Source organism: Rhamphochromis sp. 'chilingali', assembly GCF_963969265.1.
Source record: "Rhamphochromis sp. 'chilingali' genome assembly, chromosome: 10".
Taxonomy (NCBI): domain Eukaryota; kingdom Metazoa; phylum Chordata; class Actinopteri; order Cichliformes; family Cichlidae; genus Rhamphochromis; species Rhamphochromis sp. 'chilingali'.
Genome location: NC_137937.1, coordinates 38,384,169 through 38,404,240, shown reverse-complemented (window position 1 = coordinate 38,404,240; position 20,072 = coordinate 38,384,169). Strand labels below are relative to the sequence as shown.

General features: G+C 43.9%; 1 protein-coding gene across 2 annotated transcripts in view; it reads left to right on the top strand.

Moving 5' to 3' along the window:
- The window catches only part of LOC308404193 (protein mono-ADP-ribosyltransferase PARP14-like), a 29,068-nt gene extending 9,773 nt beyond the window's left edge, over nucleotides 1-19,295 (top strand). The window contains exons 8-25 of one of the 2 annotated variants that reach the window (XM_080894097.1): nucleotides 878-1,003; nucleotides 4,186-4,287; nucleotides 4,943-7,130; nucleotides 7,538-7,708; nucleotides 7,815-7,881; nucleotides 8,647-8,883; nucleotides 12,114-12,335; nucleotides 13,816-13,921; nucleotides 14,470-14,604; nucleotides 15,179-15,241; nucleotides 15,328-15,510; nucleotides 16,165-16,368; nucleotides 16,689-16,774; nucleotides 17,334-17,569; nucleotides 17,676-17,947; nucleotides 18,081-18,226; nucleotides 18,581-18,755; nucleotides 18,856-19,295. In XM_080894097.1, coding sequence (XP_080750223.1) covers nucleotides 878-1,003; nucleotides 4,186-4,287; nucleotides 4,943-7,130; nucleotides 7,538-7,708; nucleotides 7,815-7,881; nucleotides 8,647-8,883; nucleotides 12,114-12,335; nucleotides 13,816-13,921; nucleotides 14,470-14,604; nucleotides 15,179-15,241; nucleotides 15,328-15,510; nucleotides 16,165-16,368; nucleotides 16,689-16,774; nucleotides 17,334-17,569; nucleotides 17,676-17,947; nucleotides 18,081-18,226; nucleotides 18,581-18,755; nucleotides 18,856-19,136 — 5,000 coding nt within the window. In that variant the 3' untranslated portion in view covers nucleotides 19,137-19,295. The remainder of the gene's footprint in view (nucleotides 1-877; nucleotides 1,004-4,185; nucleotides 4,288-4,942; nucleotides 7,131-7,537; nucleotides 7,709-7,814; nucleotides 7,882-8,646; nucleotides 8,884-12,113; nucleotides 12,336-13,815; nucleotides 13,922-14,469; nucleotides 14,605-15,178; nucleotides 15,242-15,327; nucleotides 15,511-16,164; nucleotides 16,369-16,688; nucleotides 16,775-17,333; nucleotides 17,570-17,675; nucleotides 17,948-18,080; nucleotides 18,227-18,580; nucleotides 18,756-18,855) is intronic. The other variant, XM_080894098.1, reaches the window with a different exon arrangement.
- The last annotated feature ends 777 nt before the right edge of the window (nucleotides 19,296-20,072 follow it).

Genomic DNA, 20,072 nt, shown 5'->3' with positions numbered 1-20,072 from the left:
CTACACCTATTGCAGCATAACTAAGGGAGGATTCAGGGTCACCTGATCCAGCCCTAACTATATGCTTTAGCAAAAAGGAAAGTTTGAAGCCTAATCTTGAAAGTAGAGATAGTGTCTGTCTCAGGATTCAGAAAGATAAAGCTTGATGCTGGATTTAAATCGTGCTATTTTAAGAACATTTGTAATAGAAACAAAAAGTAGATAACTGGCGATCTATTGGGGTCATATGGCACTACGAGGTCTTTAGGATCAGACGGGGCCTGATCTCGGTCACGCTCAGCGGCCCTTCAGTGAGGATAACCTGCTTGACTTTACATCATACACAAACAAGTGAAGCACATGTTAAACATTTTTTACTTTGATATCAGTAATCATAAATAAATTGGTATCAGTAAAGTAAAGAATGAAAAGATCCAAATACCTCTACAGACTCTTTGAGCAGAGGAACCTATCACTGCTCTCCTTTATCACCATTCTGTTTGCTGCCACTGATCCCAACGTCTTTGTTGCTTTACATACAACATAATGTCGTCTGGATACAAATTAAGATCACAGCATTGAGCATAATCAAGAACCTGAATGAATATTGTTTCCTTTGACCACAACTAGTGAAAATATTAACTCTCCTAATCCTTGATTCAAATTTGAAACAGGGTCCATTAGAAAGAACACAAACAGCATAAAATGAAAGCAGATCTGTCTCCAATAAAGCAGGATTGTTAAATATAGAAAATAAATCTTTATTGACTCTACATTTAAAAAATAAAGAGGAAGCCTTCATTCATTCATAAGAACATTTCTAGATAATATGTTGTAGCCCAGCATTTCTCTCTCACCCTGTTTCAGTCTGAAAGGATTAATCTGGATTATTTTGCAGATGTGGAGAGATTCCTCTCTGTAAGCCAGACAAGCACAAAGATGAAGAAGCATGGACTGACTGCTCGGCCTCTGGAGGCAGCAACGAACATCCGAGTGGAGAGTCTTCCTCCGACTGTGGTCAAAGGTACATGTGCTCCTAAAAACCATAGACTGTATATAAAAGCCTTTGGATAATTAATACATTATTTTTAAAAACCAGCAGGGGTCGACTCCTCTGGTTGAAAAAAGTTTACCAGAACATGAGCCTACTGCTCAATATAGCTGTTATGTTATATTTTTACAGTGGCTTTATTTGTTGGGACAGTTTGAGCTTTGTCGCTTCCAATTTCACCTGAAATCAACACATGAAATCTAGAAAGGAGCTAATCAATGCAACAAGAGGCATAATTACTTATACAGATAATACACAAGCTAAATATAAAAATAATTATCTTCTCCTCAATACAGGAAATGAACTCAGTGCATGAATGAGCTCATTCATCATTATAGCTGTATACAGTGTAGCTTCCACACTTTTTGCCCCCTGCTGACCCAAATCCAAATGGTGCTGAGTGCTTTAAGGGGTCTCCCTGGAGCTGAGCTGGGCTTTGCCATTGCTACCACATGGCTGTTAAATCGATTCAACCCTAAATTTCTTTCTAACCTTTCGGAACAATAAGGACAATGTCAAGGCTCTGTGTGCGGGCAGGCGGAGATGAGGATCCAGATGCAAGACTCTGAGACTGTAAGACTCTGAGAATGTAACTGAAAACTTCAGCTTTTATTGCTGGCACCAACGCAAAAACAAAAACCAAGAAACCAAACAGCACCACAAAGGCTGGATCTGAGGGTACGACGCGACACCGAGCACGGGAAAACACAGGGCTAATATACACAGCAGGGCTCTAGACTAACTTTTTGCCATGGGCGTACCGGTACGCCTAACTTTAAAAAGTTAGGCGCACACAAATTTTATAATAATTTCTATAATATAATGTGTTTTTCTGGATACACTGTGCTTTTTCAGCATTCAAAGACTGATGACACCGTGTCAGAGCACTGGCTATGAATTTCAGAAGGATCAGGCCTTAACAGAAAAGTTAGCAATAGTTCTTTTCCTATTACAGCTACATCCACTTCTGTCGTGCCCAGGCTGCTCACTAGGGCTGGGTATCATCACTGATTTCTACAATCCATTCGATTCCGGTTTTCAAAGTCCGGAATCGAATGAAAAAACAGGCTTTCTTGTCCAAGGTCATTTAAGTGAAAAAATGAAAAGAAAAAGACAGCAGCCGCAGCGCTGTAAACAACGGTAGACTGGTGGGTAATAAGCGAATGAATAATACAGAAAACAGAGATTGGAGACGGGAAACTGTTCCTGAAGTACAGAGAGAGAGAGAGAGAGAGAGCTGTGCATGAAGTGTGATTTTAATAGTCGTGGAAGCAAAACAGCAAAATTCATGACGACATTGATCAAATGTGAAGCGCAGTTTGCTGCTTCTTTTGCTGCTGGCTCGGCGAATTTTGGCTGGAGAGACAAAACCTGCAGCTCAGAATCAGCGCAAAAAGACGTAAACACAGCGGACCGGACGCATCAGGATCGCTGAGCTCCGATGGCGTGTCCGTCTACGGGCCGTCGGGTGAGAAAGCCGAGAAAGACAAAGTTGATTCTGATGTATCGGTCCGCTCTGTGTTTACATCTTTGTGTGGAATCCGTGTACCTGCTCTCATCTGCTGTTTGGTTGTTGTTGAAATGGTTTTGTGAGCTTTAATCTGACGTTTCTGTCAAAACACAGTTATATTTAAAAGTCGATTCAGGGTTTAATGAATTGATATCGCTTTATTCAAGCTACTCACCTCCCACTTCCACCTGCACTTTCAACTGGACCACGGCCAATCAGAGAGGTCCCGCCCCTGACTATCTCTGATTGGTTTAGTCCACGATAGGGGCAAAATGTGTGTCTGTTGTTGACCACAGGGAAGGTTGCAGATTTTTTTTTTTTTTTTTTTTGCTACCCGAACAGTTGGTCGCACAGGTGCAACCAAATTTTTTTTTTTGTCGCACCACTGAAAAATTTGGTCGCATTTGCGACCAAATTGGTCGCACTCTAGAGCCCTGCCCAGGGACGTAATCAGGGAATGGAAAACAGGAGGGAGACACAGCTGGGAGAAATTGGACTAACGAGACAGGGGAGCAGACCTTCACAATAAAACAGGAAACAAGAAACCACTAAACAAAGACGCAGACAGAATATAATACATGGAACTTGAACTATGCAAAACATGAGACACAACCAAGGAAAACCGTGACAGTACCCCCCCTCCAAGGGCTGGCTCCTGACAGCCCTAAACAAAAAACAGAATAACGAACCAGAGCACCAGGCCACGGTGGGCGGAGGGGGTCCAGGATGGAGGGACAGAAACAAAACAAAAAACAAGGAGCATGATTCCAGATCAGTCCATAAACAAGAAAACAGGTCAACACAAAACTAGATCCATCACGAGTCCACGAGAAAGTTCAGGGGGTCGACCCGAAGGTAGACAGCACGGGGCCAATCAGTTCAGGGGGCCGGCCGTGTGGACCGCAATGGTGGCGACGCAGACGAGACACATCAGGAGGCCGGCCACATGGAAGGCAGTGGCGGCAACAGAACAGGTCCGGAGGCCGGCCGCGAAGCCAGCAGCGGCGATAACCTCGTTCTGACCATGAAGACGTCCAACCAAAGGCCTGGAAAGTGGCCGGCAAAGGCGAGGTGGTTCAGGCAAAGCTGGGTTGGACGGCGGTGGAGTGGCAGAGGCTGACGCTGAGGCCGGACCAGGCGAAGCCGATGCAGAGGCTATAGACATTTTTCATTATACTGACAATGAAAAAATATGCAATATGCATTTTTTTTTCCTTTTTTTTTTTTTCTGCCCATTCTGTTGGTTTTTGTTTTTTGCCCTTCTCCCCCGTCCCTCTTCTCAGCTGTTTCTCTTTCCCTCTTTCTTTCTCCCCTTCTTTCCTCCAGTCAAGTCTGTCCCGTATTCAGCAAGTGAAAATAAAATAAACAATAAAAGGTGAATCAAATGGACCATTATGGCAAGGCTGGGATGGTCAATTTGGTAAAGTAAATCCGTTGGGCATCTTTCTTTGCCTTTAGACAACAATTCTGATGCAAAAGAGCCAAACGGGACAGGCAAAAAAAAAAAAAAAAGACAATGAAAAAATAGAAGTACTCAGATTTTTAATGCCAAAAACATTTCTGCTAAAATAACCAGATAACCAACTTTGAAAGTAATTTAACCATCATGCATCTGTAAAACTGTGCATTTCTGGCTTTTTTCTAGACATACTGGAGTTGTATTTTGAGAAGACTTGGACTCATCCCAAAAACATCATCATGATCCCAAAAGAAAAGGCTGCCATCATCACTTTCAGTGATCCTAAAGGTCTTTTTTGTTGTTGATGTAAACCTATGCTGAACGTATGCAGGCACCAGCTTGCTGTAGTAGTGGTGATTAATGTGAGGGCTTTGCCCACCAAGTTCTTTCACGTCTTTAAACAGAAACTGGTTCAGCAAACTTTGGAAACATTTTAGTGTTTAAGCTTTCAGAATGGATTCTGTACGACTAATAGTTGTCCTTACTGGAGCTAAGCAGCCGAGATGAAAACAACAAAAAACAAACCCAAACGTTAGAACACATCACTCCTGTACTTTGGTTATATAGTGCTTTCATTCCCAAGGACGAGGTACGTCTGAGGCAGCTAGCTTCACATAGGAAATATTAGGTCAGCTTTTCCAGTTTTTTAAAGTGAACCTGAACTTAGAGGCAAAGAAATCAGTTATTACTAAAGTTAATAAAATAAAATGCTTTAGATTAATACCTGTTGTACTTAGAAGTAGTGTACAAATGACTGAAACGGTTAGCTAACAGTGACTGAGAAACTGTAAAAAGTCTAGATCCAATCTGAAATGTGTTTAACTGAAGTAATTTGAAGATGAAAAGTGTTGTAGAAAAATGATATTTGTCAGATCAAGAAGGTTCAGAACCGCAGAGTAACCACTTATCTAACCTTTGCGTCTCTGCTCCTTGTTTGCTGCAGTTGTGGAAAAGATTTGCGTTAAAAAAGACCTTGAGTTGAAGTCTATCACAGTGAAGGTATATCCATACTACGAGTCACTGGGAACCGCCTTGTACGCCAAAGAACGCCCAACATGGAAGATGCCCAAGCCCTTCACAGAGCGTGTTCACCACGTTATCTGGAAATTCCTTGTGGAGAAGAAACTATCAGAACACATCAATGATCAGATGCGTCCACATTTCTGCAGAGTGGATTTGAATGACCCTGAAGTGAAACTCAGCCCTGTGCCAGAGTTTTTGAGGCAGCAAGGTCTGACAGCAGAACATGTAGAAAACTGGATGAGTAAGGCCCAACATGCCTTCCATCGCCTGATGTCTCAGTACACAGCATTCATATGTCACGTAAATGCACTGGGATGGAGAGCTGCACAGAAAGATGTACGTTCGGTGGTGAAAGAAGATGCCATCCTGGTGCTGGATGCATCACAAGGGGTTCTGACTGTTGCTGGCCGAGCTGATGATATAAAACGAATCAGGGCTCCTGTGGAGAACATTCTTCTGAAAGCCATGAGTCACATTGAACGACAGACAAACAGCGTCTCTGAGGAAATGATTTTGTCCCCTGCGATGTTCTACATCCTGAAGCAAGAGGGGCTCCAGACAGCTGCTCTGGACATTTCTCCTGAGATGAAACTCTCTTATGATGAAGGCACCCAGAAGTTAACCATTACAGGACTCACTGCAGAGTTCTACAAGACCAAGTCATGGATCTCTGAGAAGAAAATGAATATGAGTAAGAAACAACAGAATGTCCCCCCATGTCTTCTAGACTTTCTCAGAACATTAGATCCCATGGACTTGTCCCAGGATCTGTTCACATCTCAAGGCATCAGTGCAATCTACACCATTGAAAGCAAATGGCTTCTCCTGTTGGGGAGTTCTGACAGAGCCCTTGTTGATGCAGAAAGTAAGATGAAGGCTGCTTTGGCTCATCAGATTGTAAATGTGGAAGACCAAAGAGTTCTAAAACTTCCCACCTGGGGCCACCTGAAGCAAAAGCTGCTGGATACCTACAATCTATCCAAGAAAAAAATAGTTGCCATTGAGATGCATCCAGAAAGAAGAAACAAAATAACAGTGGCGGGTTTTGTGAATCCAGTGAAAGAGGTCAGCCAGAGTCTGAAGGAGTTTATTGCAAGCAATTCACAAGTCCAAGAAATCCTTCGTCTCCAATCCTGTGCTGTTGTTTTGTTTATTAAAAGGAAAAAATCAAAGGAGTGGTCCAGTATTGCCAAAGATAATCATGTATCAGTAAGGTTTTATGTACAGAAGCAGGGCATCAGCATCCTTGGTGCTCGTCTTCATGTCCAGAAAGCCAAATCCTGCTTTAGGGAACTGGCCAGTGCTCTCTTCACTGACACCTTAACTGTGGACAAGCCAGGAGCAAAGAAATACTTCCAAAACCAAGGAAAAATGTTACTGTCTACATTAATGAATGAGATAAGATGTGCGGTCTTCCTTCGTCCAGAGATTGAAGAAGATGAAGAAGAAGAAGCAGAGAATTATGAAGAAGAAACTAACTTTTGTTATTGTAAAGTGCAGACCAACAGTGGAGTACTGATTTCTGTCAGTAAGGTGGACATCTGCAGCTTTGGTGTGGACGCTGTGGTCAATGCAGCTAATGAGGACTTAGACCACATTGGTGGCCTGGCTTTGGCACTGCTAAGGGCTGCAGGACCACAGCTGCAGAGAGAAAGCAGCGACTACGTCGCTAAAAATGGACGTCTACGTCCTGGTGACGCCATCATAACAGATGCATATAACCTGCCTTGCAAACATGTTGTCCATGCAGTTGGTCCACGATTCTCTGACTTTGACAGGAAGACGTCAGTGTCACGCCTGAAGACTGCAGTTAGAGAAAGTCTGACACAAGCAGAGATGGTCAACTGCTCCAGCGTTGCACTGCCAGCGATCAGCTCGGGCATCTTTGGTTTCCCTGTTGACCTCTGTGCTGAGACCATAGCCCAGGCAGTTCGGGAGTACTGTGACAGCCCACAAGGTCTGAGATCATTAACTGAGATTCACCTGGTGGACAACAACGATACGACCGTCAGAGTCATGGCCACAGCTGTGAGCAAGGAGTTCTCAGACCTCGGACCTACCATGACCATCCCACAGCAAGCAGGCGGGAAACGAACAGGAGCTTCAGGGTAATGTTAAAGTTTTTTAATAATGAACTTTTACTGTAAACATCTTAACATTGATACTCATCAAGCTCATGATCGCAGGTAACAATATCCAGCTCCATGTAACGTCCTTATTTGGATTTTGTCTGCTGTATAACTGTATAAGCACTTCTGTATACCTGACAGCATGGAGGTAATCTATATCCACAATCCCCCAAAATAAAACTATTTCTTTAAATCTTTTCAGTAGACCTTGTTGATGCTGAGCTAGTTGAGAAAGATTATATCAATTTATTGGTCAGATTTATGGTTTATGGCTTCCTAAACCACAAAGATGGCTGAGCAGCTATTATTAACTTTAAATGGCTGCTTAAGTATTCAGTCAAATTGGAGTCATTTGGAAAGCATTTAAAATTGTCATTACTTCCTAGTGGACATAAGCGGGGTCGAGGCAGAGGCAGAGGTCAGAATCAATCACATGATGCCAGCTGGTGTAATGAAAAGCGCGAAGAAGGAAGAGGCGGTGGAAGGGGAGGAAATCATCACGGTAACAGGGGAGGCCTGAGCCCCAAGCAACAAATCAGCCATAGAGAGCATGGCGGGTAAGGTGGTTCCCCTTCTATTTCTTTGGTTTTATCACACTCTTGATGACCTCATGTCCATGAGGCCTCTTTGATATCATCAGTCCTGTTATCTGATTGGATGCAGGTTGGAGCAGACCACAGCTGAGGGGCTGAAGATCATTTTATGTAAGGGAAACATTCAGGACCAGACTGTGAGTACCTGTGCTGTCATTTGGATCATAGTTTAGAGGATTCTGTAAATGGTCATGTAATTACAACATGAAGGGATAGATTTGGCTTACATGCATCTTTAAACCAGGATTAAAAGTAAATTCTGGTTTATGCAGTATTTTTTCAATCTGTCGCTGTCTTTTCATGTTTTTGTGGAGTTTCAGTTCTGCTGAACACCACAACAGTGTTCACCACAGGGCCAAATGAGCTTACTACATAAATTCGTTTGGCCCTGTGTTTACAAAGGAATGCTCATCAAAGACTTTTGTACATTAGTGCATTGATAAATACAGCACATTCAAACATCCACTGATTCCAATTTGAAAGCTGCTTTATGTTTTTAATTGACTCGTGTGAAGGTGTCACATGTTTCAAACACGACTCAAACTTTGCTCATTTAACTATAATTTGATTAACATGTTAAAATGCCTGGATACATTTCCTGGTCTTTCTATATCAGGTGGGCAAAACGATCAGCCAGAAATAACATATTAATTAAGAACAAAGCTACACACCTTTATCAGCAGGAACAACGAGGGCACATACAAATCTGATCACATAATTAAGAATTTATACTGCAATATTTTTATGGAAGACTGTACAGTTTGTGTATTTTATATACTGTAGTTTGCAGACATTTAGTGTCTCGGCATTTTTAATGCAAAAATAATGAGATATTTTTGATTTTTTTCTTAAAACTGACTTTCATTTACCAAGCTTTTTGTGATTTTACTTTTGTTCCACAGACTGACGTCATCGTTAACACCATCTCAGAGGACATGAAACTGAACCAGGGCGCTGTGTCCAAAGCCATCCTGTCAACAGCTGGAAGCAGTCTGCAGGACGCCATCTACTCTGAAGCCAGAAGGAACACGCTGCGATACGGTGATGTTGTCGTCACTGACGGCTACAACCTCACGTGCCAGAAAGTCTTTCACGCTGTTTGTCCTTTCTGGGACAAAGGAGGCGGCCAGGCAGAGGAGGTGAGGCCTAATAAAGGTTGGACACTGTAAACATGAAGGACCCAGGATACACAGTTTAGCTTTCCAGCTGCTGGTCGCACACACACCAGCTCTGGGTCCTGATGCCACTGAAATAAGGAGAGCGTGAATAGTCTATTAGGCTCAGCTGCCCTGTCAGCCTGCTGGTCACTGCCCCCTGAGCCCACTGCACCACCCTACCCTCTCCCAGCCTATCACCCCTTTGGACCACCATGAACTTAAATGACTGTGGACAAATACCACTGGGTTATCTGGGCGTTGGCATCTTTCATGTGGTGGAGCCATTGCAGCTGGGCGTGGTCTGAGCAGAGGGTGAATAAGTGTCCCAGGATGCAATAACAAAGAGAGCTGACTGCCCACTGGATTGCCAGACACTCTTTCTCCACCATGCTGTACCTGGCCTCCCTCTCCGACAGCCTCCGACTGATGTAGACTACAGGGCAGTCAACCCGCCTTACCTGCTGTGACAAAACTGCCCCCAGCCCTCTGTTTGAGACATCCATCTACAGAACGAAAGGGAAGTAGAAGTTACATGTGTGAGACAGGGGCTCCCACAAAGAACCTTTTTAAACCACACAAAAGCTCCATCCACTGGACCAGATCTGGGGCACCATTTTGGTCAAGGGGCTGGTCAGGTTTGCAAAGTTTGGAACAAGACGGTCTTAATAACCAGCCAGTTCCAAGAACCACCATCTAAGGGGCGCATCTGTCCACCTCCCAAGTGGTACCCGATATACTCTACCTCTCTCCCTCAAACCACACACTTCTTTGGGTTGGCCATGAGCCCCACCTGGCTCAGGGACTCCAGGACTGTGGCCACCCGCTGCACATGCTCTGCCCAGGTGTCACTCTGAATGATAGTGTCATCCAAGTAGGCAGCAGGCATAAGCAGCACCTGGTCCATGAGGCGTGAGGCCAGGGCTCCGAACAAGCCGAACAGAAGTGTAACCAATTGGTGCAAACTGTATGGAGTGGAGAAGGACAGTTTTTCCTTAGACTCTGCAGACAAGGGCATCTGCCAGTAGCCCTTGGTTAAATCCAGGGTTTGTTGGGTTTTTTTTTTTAAAAACTTGCAGTGCCTAACAAGTCCAGGAGGTGGGAATGGTGGAATTTTGCACCTCCAACTCATCTCTCTTCTTCACCAGGCTCACCAGAGAAGCCTCTCTCCATGCTTTGAGGGGGTTGAGGTGATATACAAGTTCCTCCCCTGTCTGACCATACCACCTCACAGTCTACGTCCCCCACCTACCGTGTGACCACAAAGGGTCCTTGCCAGTTGGCAAGTAATTTTGAGCTAGAAGACGGGAGTAATACAAGCACTTTATGTCCAGGGAAAATGAGTCTAGCCCCTCTGTTGTGCAGGTGCTGTTGACATTGCTGGACCTGGGACAAATTTTGCTGTGATAACCTTCCCAATGTGTGCAGTTTTGCTCTCAGGTCCAGAACATATTGAATTTCAATTATAGCTGGGCGCCGACCTTCCTTCCAGTTTCCTTTAATCAGGTCCAACACCCCCGCGGCTTTATGCCAAACAGTAACTCAAAGGGAGACGATCCTGTGGGGGTCTCAGGATTGTCTGTTGTTTGCAGTGCACCTCACGCCCTGCAAACAACAGAAGGTCCAACCAGCAATCCCAATTGCATTCATCCTCGTGAATGAACGTATGAATCATGGACTTTAAGTCTTATTGAGCTGCAACAGCCCACCAATCTGAAGGCGACAGATGCCATCCAAACAGACTTAATGCCCAATAATTTCTAAAGCTCTTTGAGTGTGTGAGACATGAATGACGTGTCCTGGTCAGTCAGTATCTCTTTCGAATTTTGTCTGAGATGCTTGTGAGATGACCAGAAACACCACGTTCTGTGCAGAACTGGTGCACAGCGGCACAGCTTTGGGATATCACACTGCATAATCTACCAGAATTATTACAAAGCAATATCCGCATGCATGCCAGTGAAACGGGGCGATCGTGGCTGAAGAGTTGGGTGTTCGTCTTGTAATCAGAAGGTTGCCGGTTCGAGCCCCGGCTCGGACAGTCTCGGTCGTTGTGTCCTTGGGCAAGACACTTCACCTGCCGCCTACTGGTGTTGGCCAGAAGGGCCGATGGTGCGATATGGCAGCCTCGCTTCTGTCAGTCTGCCCCAGGGCAGCTGTGGCTACACCTGTAGCTGCCTCCACCAGTGTGTGAACGTGAGAGTGAATGAATAGTGGAATTGTAAAGCGCTTTGAGGGGTCTATTTAAATGCAATCCATTATTATTAAATGGCCTGATGAGGTCCATGCCAATGCGCTCAAACAGGACCTCCATTAATGGTCTCGGGCGCAAAGGTGCTTTTGGAATTGCTGGCTACTTAACTCCTCCGAGAGGAGGGGGGTTCAGGGCAAGTTCAGGGCAGCCGTCTGAGCTTCCCCTGGAACATTTTCAGGAATGCCTGGGAGTCATTGCCTGGCTCCATCCGGTGCAGCTTTATCCTGCAGCTTCTCCAGCCGAACTTGATGCAACGCCACCTGCTTCTTGTGCATCACAGCAAGCTAAACCATCATCTGGCCAGTTGTGTGGGTTGTGGGTCCGACATGCCCAACTAGGTTTTGTACCAGTGCAAACGTGAAAGAACCAGGACACACATTTTGGGCAGTGAAACGTGTTCATTTGTGACTCATTGCAGGTTCTCCCGCTGGTCACATAGCAACTCCAGATGCTGTTGTCACTGAACTAAGGAGCATGATTAGTCTGTTAGGCTCAGCTGCCCCGTCAGCCTACCGAGTACTGCCCCTGAGCCCACTGCACCACCCCACCTCTGCAGAGGAACTGCAGACCACACCCCAGCACAAACACTTAAAGTGTGTCCCACAGACATCTGCATTTCTTCTACAGAAAGCCGTTTCTATTCTCTTTTCTTTTCTTAAACTCTGTTATTCTTATAAGCCCCAGCATGTGTGAGATACTAACATAGCACTTCTCTACTCTGAGAATTCCAGATTCTTTCTACAAGCCTCGCACATTCATCCGATCACTGTTTTCTATCCCCAAACGCTTTTTTACCATCATTCATGCACTCGTCCACTGAGGGATGCATCAGGAGAAACTCTGTGCCCCTCACCACCACTGAAAACTCCACTTTTGTTCCTGGTCGTTCACATACCATACTGTGTATCTTGCCCAGTCACTGAAGTCCAGCTTCACTTTATGTCTTATCTCTGTTTGTCAGGAGTTAACGTCCATCATCAGATACTGTCTGGTGGAGGCTGAGAAACGTCAGATGGCATCGTTGTCCTTCCCAGCCATCGGGACAGGAAACCTGAGCTTCCCCAGAGCCCTGGTGTCCAAACTCCTGCTGAGAGAGATCCGCTCGTACAGCAGCAGCAGAAACCCTCGCTGTCTGAGAGAGGTGGTCATCGTCGTTCACCCCAGTGACAGCCAAACCGTGGATGTGAGTTTGTGACTCTCTGATAGGAGCTGTTTAAGTGCTTATCATGTTCTGACAGTGAGCACTAGAGACGAGCAAACCCACAACAAACAGATGGACACATAATGTGCAGGCAGACACTGATCAGTCACACCGTCACCTAGCTTAGCACACAAACTGGTGAAGCTGCTTGTGGCTACAGGTAGCAAAAACCACACTGAGTGGTGATACACACTGTTAGTACAGTGGTCCCTCGCTATAACGCGCTTCACCTTAAGCCGCCCGTGGATTTTTTTTGTGTGCAATTTTGCATGTTTCCTGTTTTTTGGGTTTTTTTTTTTTTTTTTTTACAGCGCATTGTGTTGCGCATCCTTATCTGCTGTAGACCATTGTCAGTGTCTCCTGTGCAGTACAGAATGTGTTCAGCTTGTCAAATTTACAGCAGTGTGACTCTGAAGTGCTGTACTCTCAGTGTTGGGAAGGTTACTTTTAAAATGTATTCCACTGCAGATTACAGAATACATGCCGAACAATGTCTTTTGTAACGTATTGTGTTACGTTACTCAGTGAGAGTAACGTATTCTGAATACCTTGGATTACTTAATATGGTATCACAACTACATGAATGTCCTATTGCTGTGTGATTTATTACTATTACTGAAGGTTACTCTCCACACCAACACCAACTAGATGTTTAAATCTTAATATAAATGAGTAACAGTAGGTGGACATTAGGTAAGGCTGCACTTTTTGCAGCGATCTCGTGTAGAAAACTATTCCGCGCGTATATAAAACAGGTCCGCGGCTCCGAACTGTAGTAAAGGGACCTCTGGCTGATACGTCGGGTTCGTGTCGGCTCGTAGCTGAAAACTAGCTTTACTCTGTTGTCTGGGTCGACTTTGTTAGCGAGAGACAGAGAGAGGCGTTGAAAGGCTCCAACGGAGCTTATTGTTTCAGAGGAAAACAGGAACACAGTGTACAGTCGAGTCTTAACAGCTTACTTACAACTGGGCTCGTCAGGCGCTCTGTTTGGCTGCAGTGGTTATTATTATATTTACATGCTTCCAGCTCCCGTTTTTCCTCGATGACAGCTGTACTTTCTTAAGTACACCATTAAGCAGTCAATGCTTTTTATTTCTTAGGTAATGACATTAGCAGAATTATGTTTTGTCAGCAGTGTCAAGCATACAAGCAGCTGATTTCATTAGAGCTGTATGAGAATATATTTGATGCTGCTTCAGGAGGAACAAACCTATGATGTAAACTTAGCAACAAAAAACAATAAAAACTGAAAAATCAAAAACAACAAAGATTAAATCAGACTACATTATCACATTAATGTAATAATTAATTATTACATTTTACATTTTATTACAATTATTATTATTATTAATAATACATTATTATTTTTTCTCTGCACTGAGCTGCAGTTACAGCTGCTTCATCAGTGCTGTGAAAACAAAAAATCACCAGCATGAACGTAACACATGAAATATATTATCAGTGTTTCACCAGAGAGTTCACCGGTCAGAGGAACGTCCAACATGAAGCACGTGGTTTTCATGAGGTACCAGCTCAACAGGCTGTCGACCAATCACAGCACTCCTCAGGTAAGAACCATCAGAGCTACAAAGAGCAGAATCCTGTTTAACCTGATGTTCACGGGTTATTTAGTCTTAATGTAGCAGGACAAACTGAGGATGTTTTAGTTTCACTAAGTGGCCTGATGTGACCATCAGTGACAATTCATGTCGTTAAAGATGTATGCGAGCCTAGTTTAACCAGCAGGTGTTGCTGATGAGCTTTATGTTAAACACATTGGACAGAAGAGAGTAAACACTGTGTGAATGTTGGTGGGTGGACAGTTATTAAAAGGTCTTATTTTAATGCCTTTAGTGTAGTTTTAGAAATAAACCTGTAGGAGGCGACGTCGTGCTTTGCTCATTGGCACATTAACTTTACAGGTCCTGAGTTCAGACCTGCAGCTCTGTCTGTTCCTGTTTAATTATATGGAAGAGTTGGTCAACTGTGGATTTTTAAATAGGTGTGAGTGTGAAAAAGTGAGTGTTATAAAAGAGACTGTGTGTGTGTGTGTGTGTGTGTGTGTGTGTGTGTGTGTGTGTGTGTGTGTGTGTGTGTGTACATTTCTCTGTCCCAGTCTTGTCCACCTCCCTCGATGTGTACCAGATGCAGATCGATCAACTCACCTTTGAGGCATCATCAGGTGACATTACCAAGGAAGCCAGTGATGTCATTGTCAATTCCTCCAATCAGAGCTTTAACCTTAAAGCAGGTGAGTGTTGACTTTATATTTGTGGCTACAACAGTTAAGACACTGAGTAGGACCTTCCTTCAGGGTGCTGTGCAGTATCTGTGCCGTTCCTAAGACTGATCTGAGATGTTGTTCCTGGGATCTGCTGGAGCCACTCGCCCAGGTTGATAGTCGCCGCACCGAGTGATTTACCACTGTCACCTTCACCCGCCACATCTTCTCGAGCTCCTCTCTGAGCCCTTGGTACTTCTGCAGCTTCTCATTCTTCCTGATGGTGCTGTCACTCGGTGTAGCTACATTCCTACAGCTGTCTTCGTCTGCTTGTCCACCTCTGCTGTCTGGTGCTTTAGAGCACTCAGGGCAGCGCCCGTCACTGGGCTGGAGGCTCCAGCAGATTCCAGAGCAGCGCAGTCCTAGGAACAAACCAAAAATCGCCTGCAGGGCGGGTAGAGAATTATTATTTTTAAAATATGCACATATAAAGAGAACGAGACAGAGGTAACTGTGAAATTTAACTCTGTGAAAATAAACGTGTTTTTCTGTGTAACAAAATCTGACTAACTGCACCTGTTGCGCTCCTCTTATTGCTGCTCAGGAGTGTCCAAGGCGATCTTAGACGGTGCTGGAGTAACAGTTGAGCAGGAGTGCGCTCAGCTCGGTGTGTACATGAAGCTCCAGCCTTTTCACTTCCTTTTTAGACTCACTATGCTTCACACTTCTCATAATGATGTTTCCTCCCTGCAGTGACTTCCACGGCTCAGCCTCCTGCAATGATCCTGACATCAGCCGGGCAGCTGCCCAGCAGGAACATCGTCCACGTCGTCGGCCAGAACGACCCTGCAAGCATTAAAAACACGGTTTACTCGGTGCTGAAGGTCTGCGAGAAGAAAAAGTTCAGCTCTGTGGCCTTCCCAGCCCTGGGAACAGGTCTGTACATGATGCACACAGCTGTGCGTCCCAGTGTATCGGGCTTTGCAGCAGCTTTCCAGATGTTGCCATCTGCGCTCTCTCCCCTCTCAGCAAATAGTGAGAGCACGACTAGTCGAGTGGACTCAGTTGCCCTGCCAGCCTCCCTGCACCACCCCTCCCCTGCAGCAGAGCCACAGGCTACACCTCCATCACAACTCGGTTCACTGTGCAGCAATGTGAAGCATCCTTACTTCACACCACTCTCACAAACCTGAGTTTGTGCCACTAAAATGTCTTTAATACAAAGTTGAAACACAGCTCCCTTCTACCGACTCTGTGTGATGTCAGATTACAGCGATGTGTGATTAGAGCAGCTAACTGTCCGGTGGATTCACTGCTGCGAGGTAGTTTCCATCTCTGCTGCTCCTCCATGCTCGCTCATCTCAGTCACATTAGTGCTTTTTCCAACAGTGCAAACGACTCTGAGGTGGACTGTTGGTGCTCCGTGTTCTAACTGATTTATTTCTGTTTTTCAGTCAGTATGTTTCATTTGTCCAGCTCTTTTTCTTGGCACTGTATTGAAATGGAACTCATATTCTGAATCTAACAAGCTGTCATCCTTTCATCATCATCATCATCATTATCATTGCTTGGTCCTTGTCTGCCCATCAGGTCAGGGAGGGGCCAGCCCTTCAGAGGTGGCTGAGGCCATGGTGGATGCAGTGGTGCAGTTTGTGAAGAGGAAACAGCCGAGGTTTGTTCAGAGTGTGAAGATCCTGATCTTCCAGACGGCCATGCTGAAACATTTCCACATGAGCATGAAGAAGAGACAGGAAGAGAGGGTGGAGGAGAAGAGTGTCGTTAGCAAAACTGAAGGTATTACATTGTTTTTTAATCTGTGAACAATAAATCACATTCGGGCTGATGCACTTTTTTACATCAGCTCTTCTTTGAACAACTCTGTCAGTGATGAAGATCTAAGAATAGAAACTGTTATAGTGTCTTAAATATATTATATTTTACTATTCTCAATTAAAATATTGTTTATATGTTTTTTTTTAATTATAGTGTTTTTGTGGATTTTTCGCACATTGTTTTATGGAGATTGGACTCTATGTGACATTCACAGATCTCTTTGCTATAATACAACAGTTATTTTGAGCTGTTTTAGACTAACTTTGTTTTTTGGGCTGCAGCAGAGCAGCCAATCACTGCTGACTTAGTCCTGGAGAGGGAGGAGTTTAAGCCCGCAGTGTTTCAGCTGTGTGCCGATGACCACAAGGTACAAATTCATTCATGTTATGTTTCCATTCATATTTATTTATTTTACAGGAAGTCTGCTTTCTAGACAGAGGTCAGTGCATTTTAGGACGAACCCTTTCTTTAAATAGTCTTTTTACTTTAATAGTCAAGCATAAATATATTATTACACACTGTCTCTTTCTTTTATTAATATTGATCTCAGATCTTCCTACATGTGTAATGCAGAGCTCGAGGCTAGTTTAGCATAAATAACAAAGCAGCAGAGAAACAGATTTCCTTGTTTGGTCAAAAGTTCAGAAAACATTGTTAGAGAATGAATCCACAGTTCCTTCAGAGTTCAGCTTCATCAAGTCTTTCATCACAGTGAGGTTCATTACCATCGTAAATATAGATCAAAGGAAAAATCTCTGCTTCTAACTGAGCAACCAAAACTATAATCAGAGACACTGAGTTGAAGTAACTGCTGGTCTGTATACGTGTTGCTCACGAGGATATAGTTCCAGTACACTCAGTAGAATTAAAATAAAATGATTGTCTTTAAATCTCTGTAATTAACACACATTTGTCTGATGCTGCAGGCAGCGAGTCAGGCCAAGAAAAGGATTAATGACCTGATTCTGGCTGAGCAGGCACAGAAAACCATCTCTGACCCCTGCATTAGTCAGCTGTCACAGGCTGACATGGAAAAGCTGAAGGCTCTGCAGAGAGAACTGACGGTCAGCATCCGCCTGGACAAAGGAGCAGAGGACCAGGACCCGGAGATCCACCTGGAGGGTCTGACCAGAGACGTGTTCACTGCTGAGTCTACAATCAGGTCAGAAAACAGGAAAGCCACATAAACCATTGATATGCAATAATTCTTAGGTTTAACATGTTACATGTTAAAGTATTGCTTTACCTTTTTATTTGATGACCTTCAGGGACATCATCCGTAAGGTGGAGCGGGTGGAGGCCTTGATGAAAAAGGCCTTGGAGATGAGTGAGCAGGTGGAATGGCAATTTAAGGACCATAATGGGTCAATGGTGGCCTTTGGCATGAACACCAACCTCACCCTCGAGGAAGCTTTCAAGACCAAACAAAAAGCAAAGATCAAGATCAACAATGACGCGTACACCGCCGACCCAGCGCGTGAAAAAGCAGTTTCAGCAAACGGACGTAATGATGTGGAGCTCCATCGAAAAGACCTGAAAGGTGAGTCAGTAATGTGCACGTAGTCCTCATTTAACCTGCTGGAAGAACACAGAACAATGTGTCCAACATTTTGCATTGGACCAAGAAAAGCTTGAAAAGTTTCACTGGTGAGTTTTTACTTTTTGTTCTGCAGGTACCAGCGCTCTGCCTTTGCCTTCATGTTGGGAGGACATGAAGGACGACCTGCTGAAGCTGTTTGCTGTGGCTCCAGCATCTAATGAATACAACGATGTGGAGAAGGAACTGACGAAGACCGGACTCAACCTCAACATCATCAGTGTATGTTCAGTCATAAATACACGGACCAGGCTGTATGATGTACACAGAAGTATTCTATATTTTTTATATAATTGAAAACAAAAGGAGAGTAAATTAGTTCCCAAGTCTCAGCTTCAACTTCAGTTGGTTTGGCATAAACTGTAGTGTTGGACCTAAACATGTGACATCACCCATTCCCAGTTTGAAGCCTTGACTTTGCCACCTCGGATCATTTCAAGCCAGCAGAATTTGAATGTTGAATAAATTATAAATACTTTGTCAACAATCATTAGAGAGCAGACACAGAGGTAAGAAGGACAGTTATTGTACTTTGACGAAAATCACCAACATGATGTGTTTGGATTACGTCGGCAGATCGAACGAGTCCAAAATCCGTCACTGTGGCAGAACTACCAGATCATGAAGAAACAAATGGAGGTGAAGAATAAACACACAAACAATGAACTGCTTCTGTTTCACGGCACCACTCACACCTCCATCCATCTGATCAACAAACAAGGCTTCAACCGCAGCTACGCAGGAAAACATGGTAAAGCCATCACACACAGTACACACATACAAGGGTAGAATATTTCAACACTAGTTTAAGTTAATTAGTTATTCAGTTAATATGTTCACTCTGTCTACAGCTGCGATGTACGGCAACGGCTCTTACTTTGCTGCGGACCCTTGCTATTCAGCAGGAAACTACGCCACACCCGACACCAGCGGACACAAGCGCATGTACCAGGCCAGAGTTCTAGTTGGAGACTACACCCAAGGACAAAAAGGCATGATCACCCCTCCTCCCAAATCTGGGAGTGCCTCAGACCTGTATGACAGCGTCACAGATGACGCTGCTTATCCAACCATGTTTGTGGTCTTCAATGATATCCAGGCCTACCCAGAATACCTCATCACATTTACATGAAGTGGCACACTCCCAGTCTATCAACTCTGTCAGATAATATAAGACACTGTACGTCTTTGAAGGGGGCGCAGCTGTTTCAGTTTTTCTTGCTGCAGGTGTCACTTTGTACTTTAAATCTAATCAGATGCAGTTTGAAGGAGCATTAAAGTAACAATACAACAATCAGTGAGTCTCTTGTTGGTTATTTCATACACGCTTCATGTTGATAATGTTATGTTTGAGTTTACAGATCATGTTGTGAATTAGTCACTTGAGCTTTGACTGGATACATTTAATAATAATGAGTTCAGATGCTGCTTTGGTCATGGAAGGACATTCCCCTTCATCAGAGGACTGAGGATGTCCACAGTGATCATTTTCAGAGTTCCACTGAGCACTACTGTGAAGTTAATATACGTCTAAATTATTGTTTATTGCTCAGTCTTCTCAAACCTTAAAATAATTTCAAAGTAACTAAGAACTAGAGCTGTTCTTGACTAGATTCTGATTCAAGTCAGAATGTGAAATCCCACATTGGTAAATAATCCTTCCAAGTTCAAAGTTGAGCCAAACCTCATGGATGACATTTTCATACAGACCTGTGCAAAACTGAGTGAAGAATCCTGAAAACAAACAAATAGGCCAAACCAGTCAAAAATGTAATTTGTATTAATACTTCAGCTTTTGGCCTCATGTGATGACATCCATCAGATTGAAGGCTAACTGTGTATTTATGCTTCAGCAGCAAACCTGTACCTTCCACTATAAACACTATAGTGTTGTAGTGAAACATTATAAATAATCCTATAATAATAACTCGTCTGAACACTACGATGTAACCTGACATGCCACCATATTATTGTAGCGTCTACCTTACAATATACAGCAGCTGTTGTTGTGAGTTGGTGCTGTATAAATAAAATTGAACTGAACTGAATCTCCCTGGAAATCTAACTA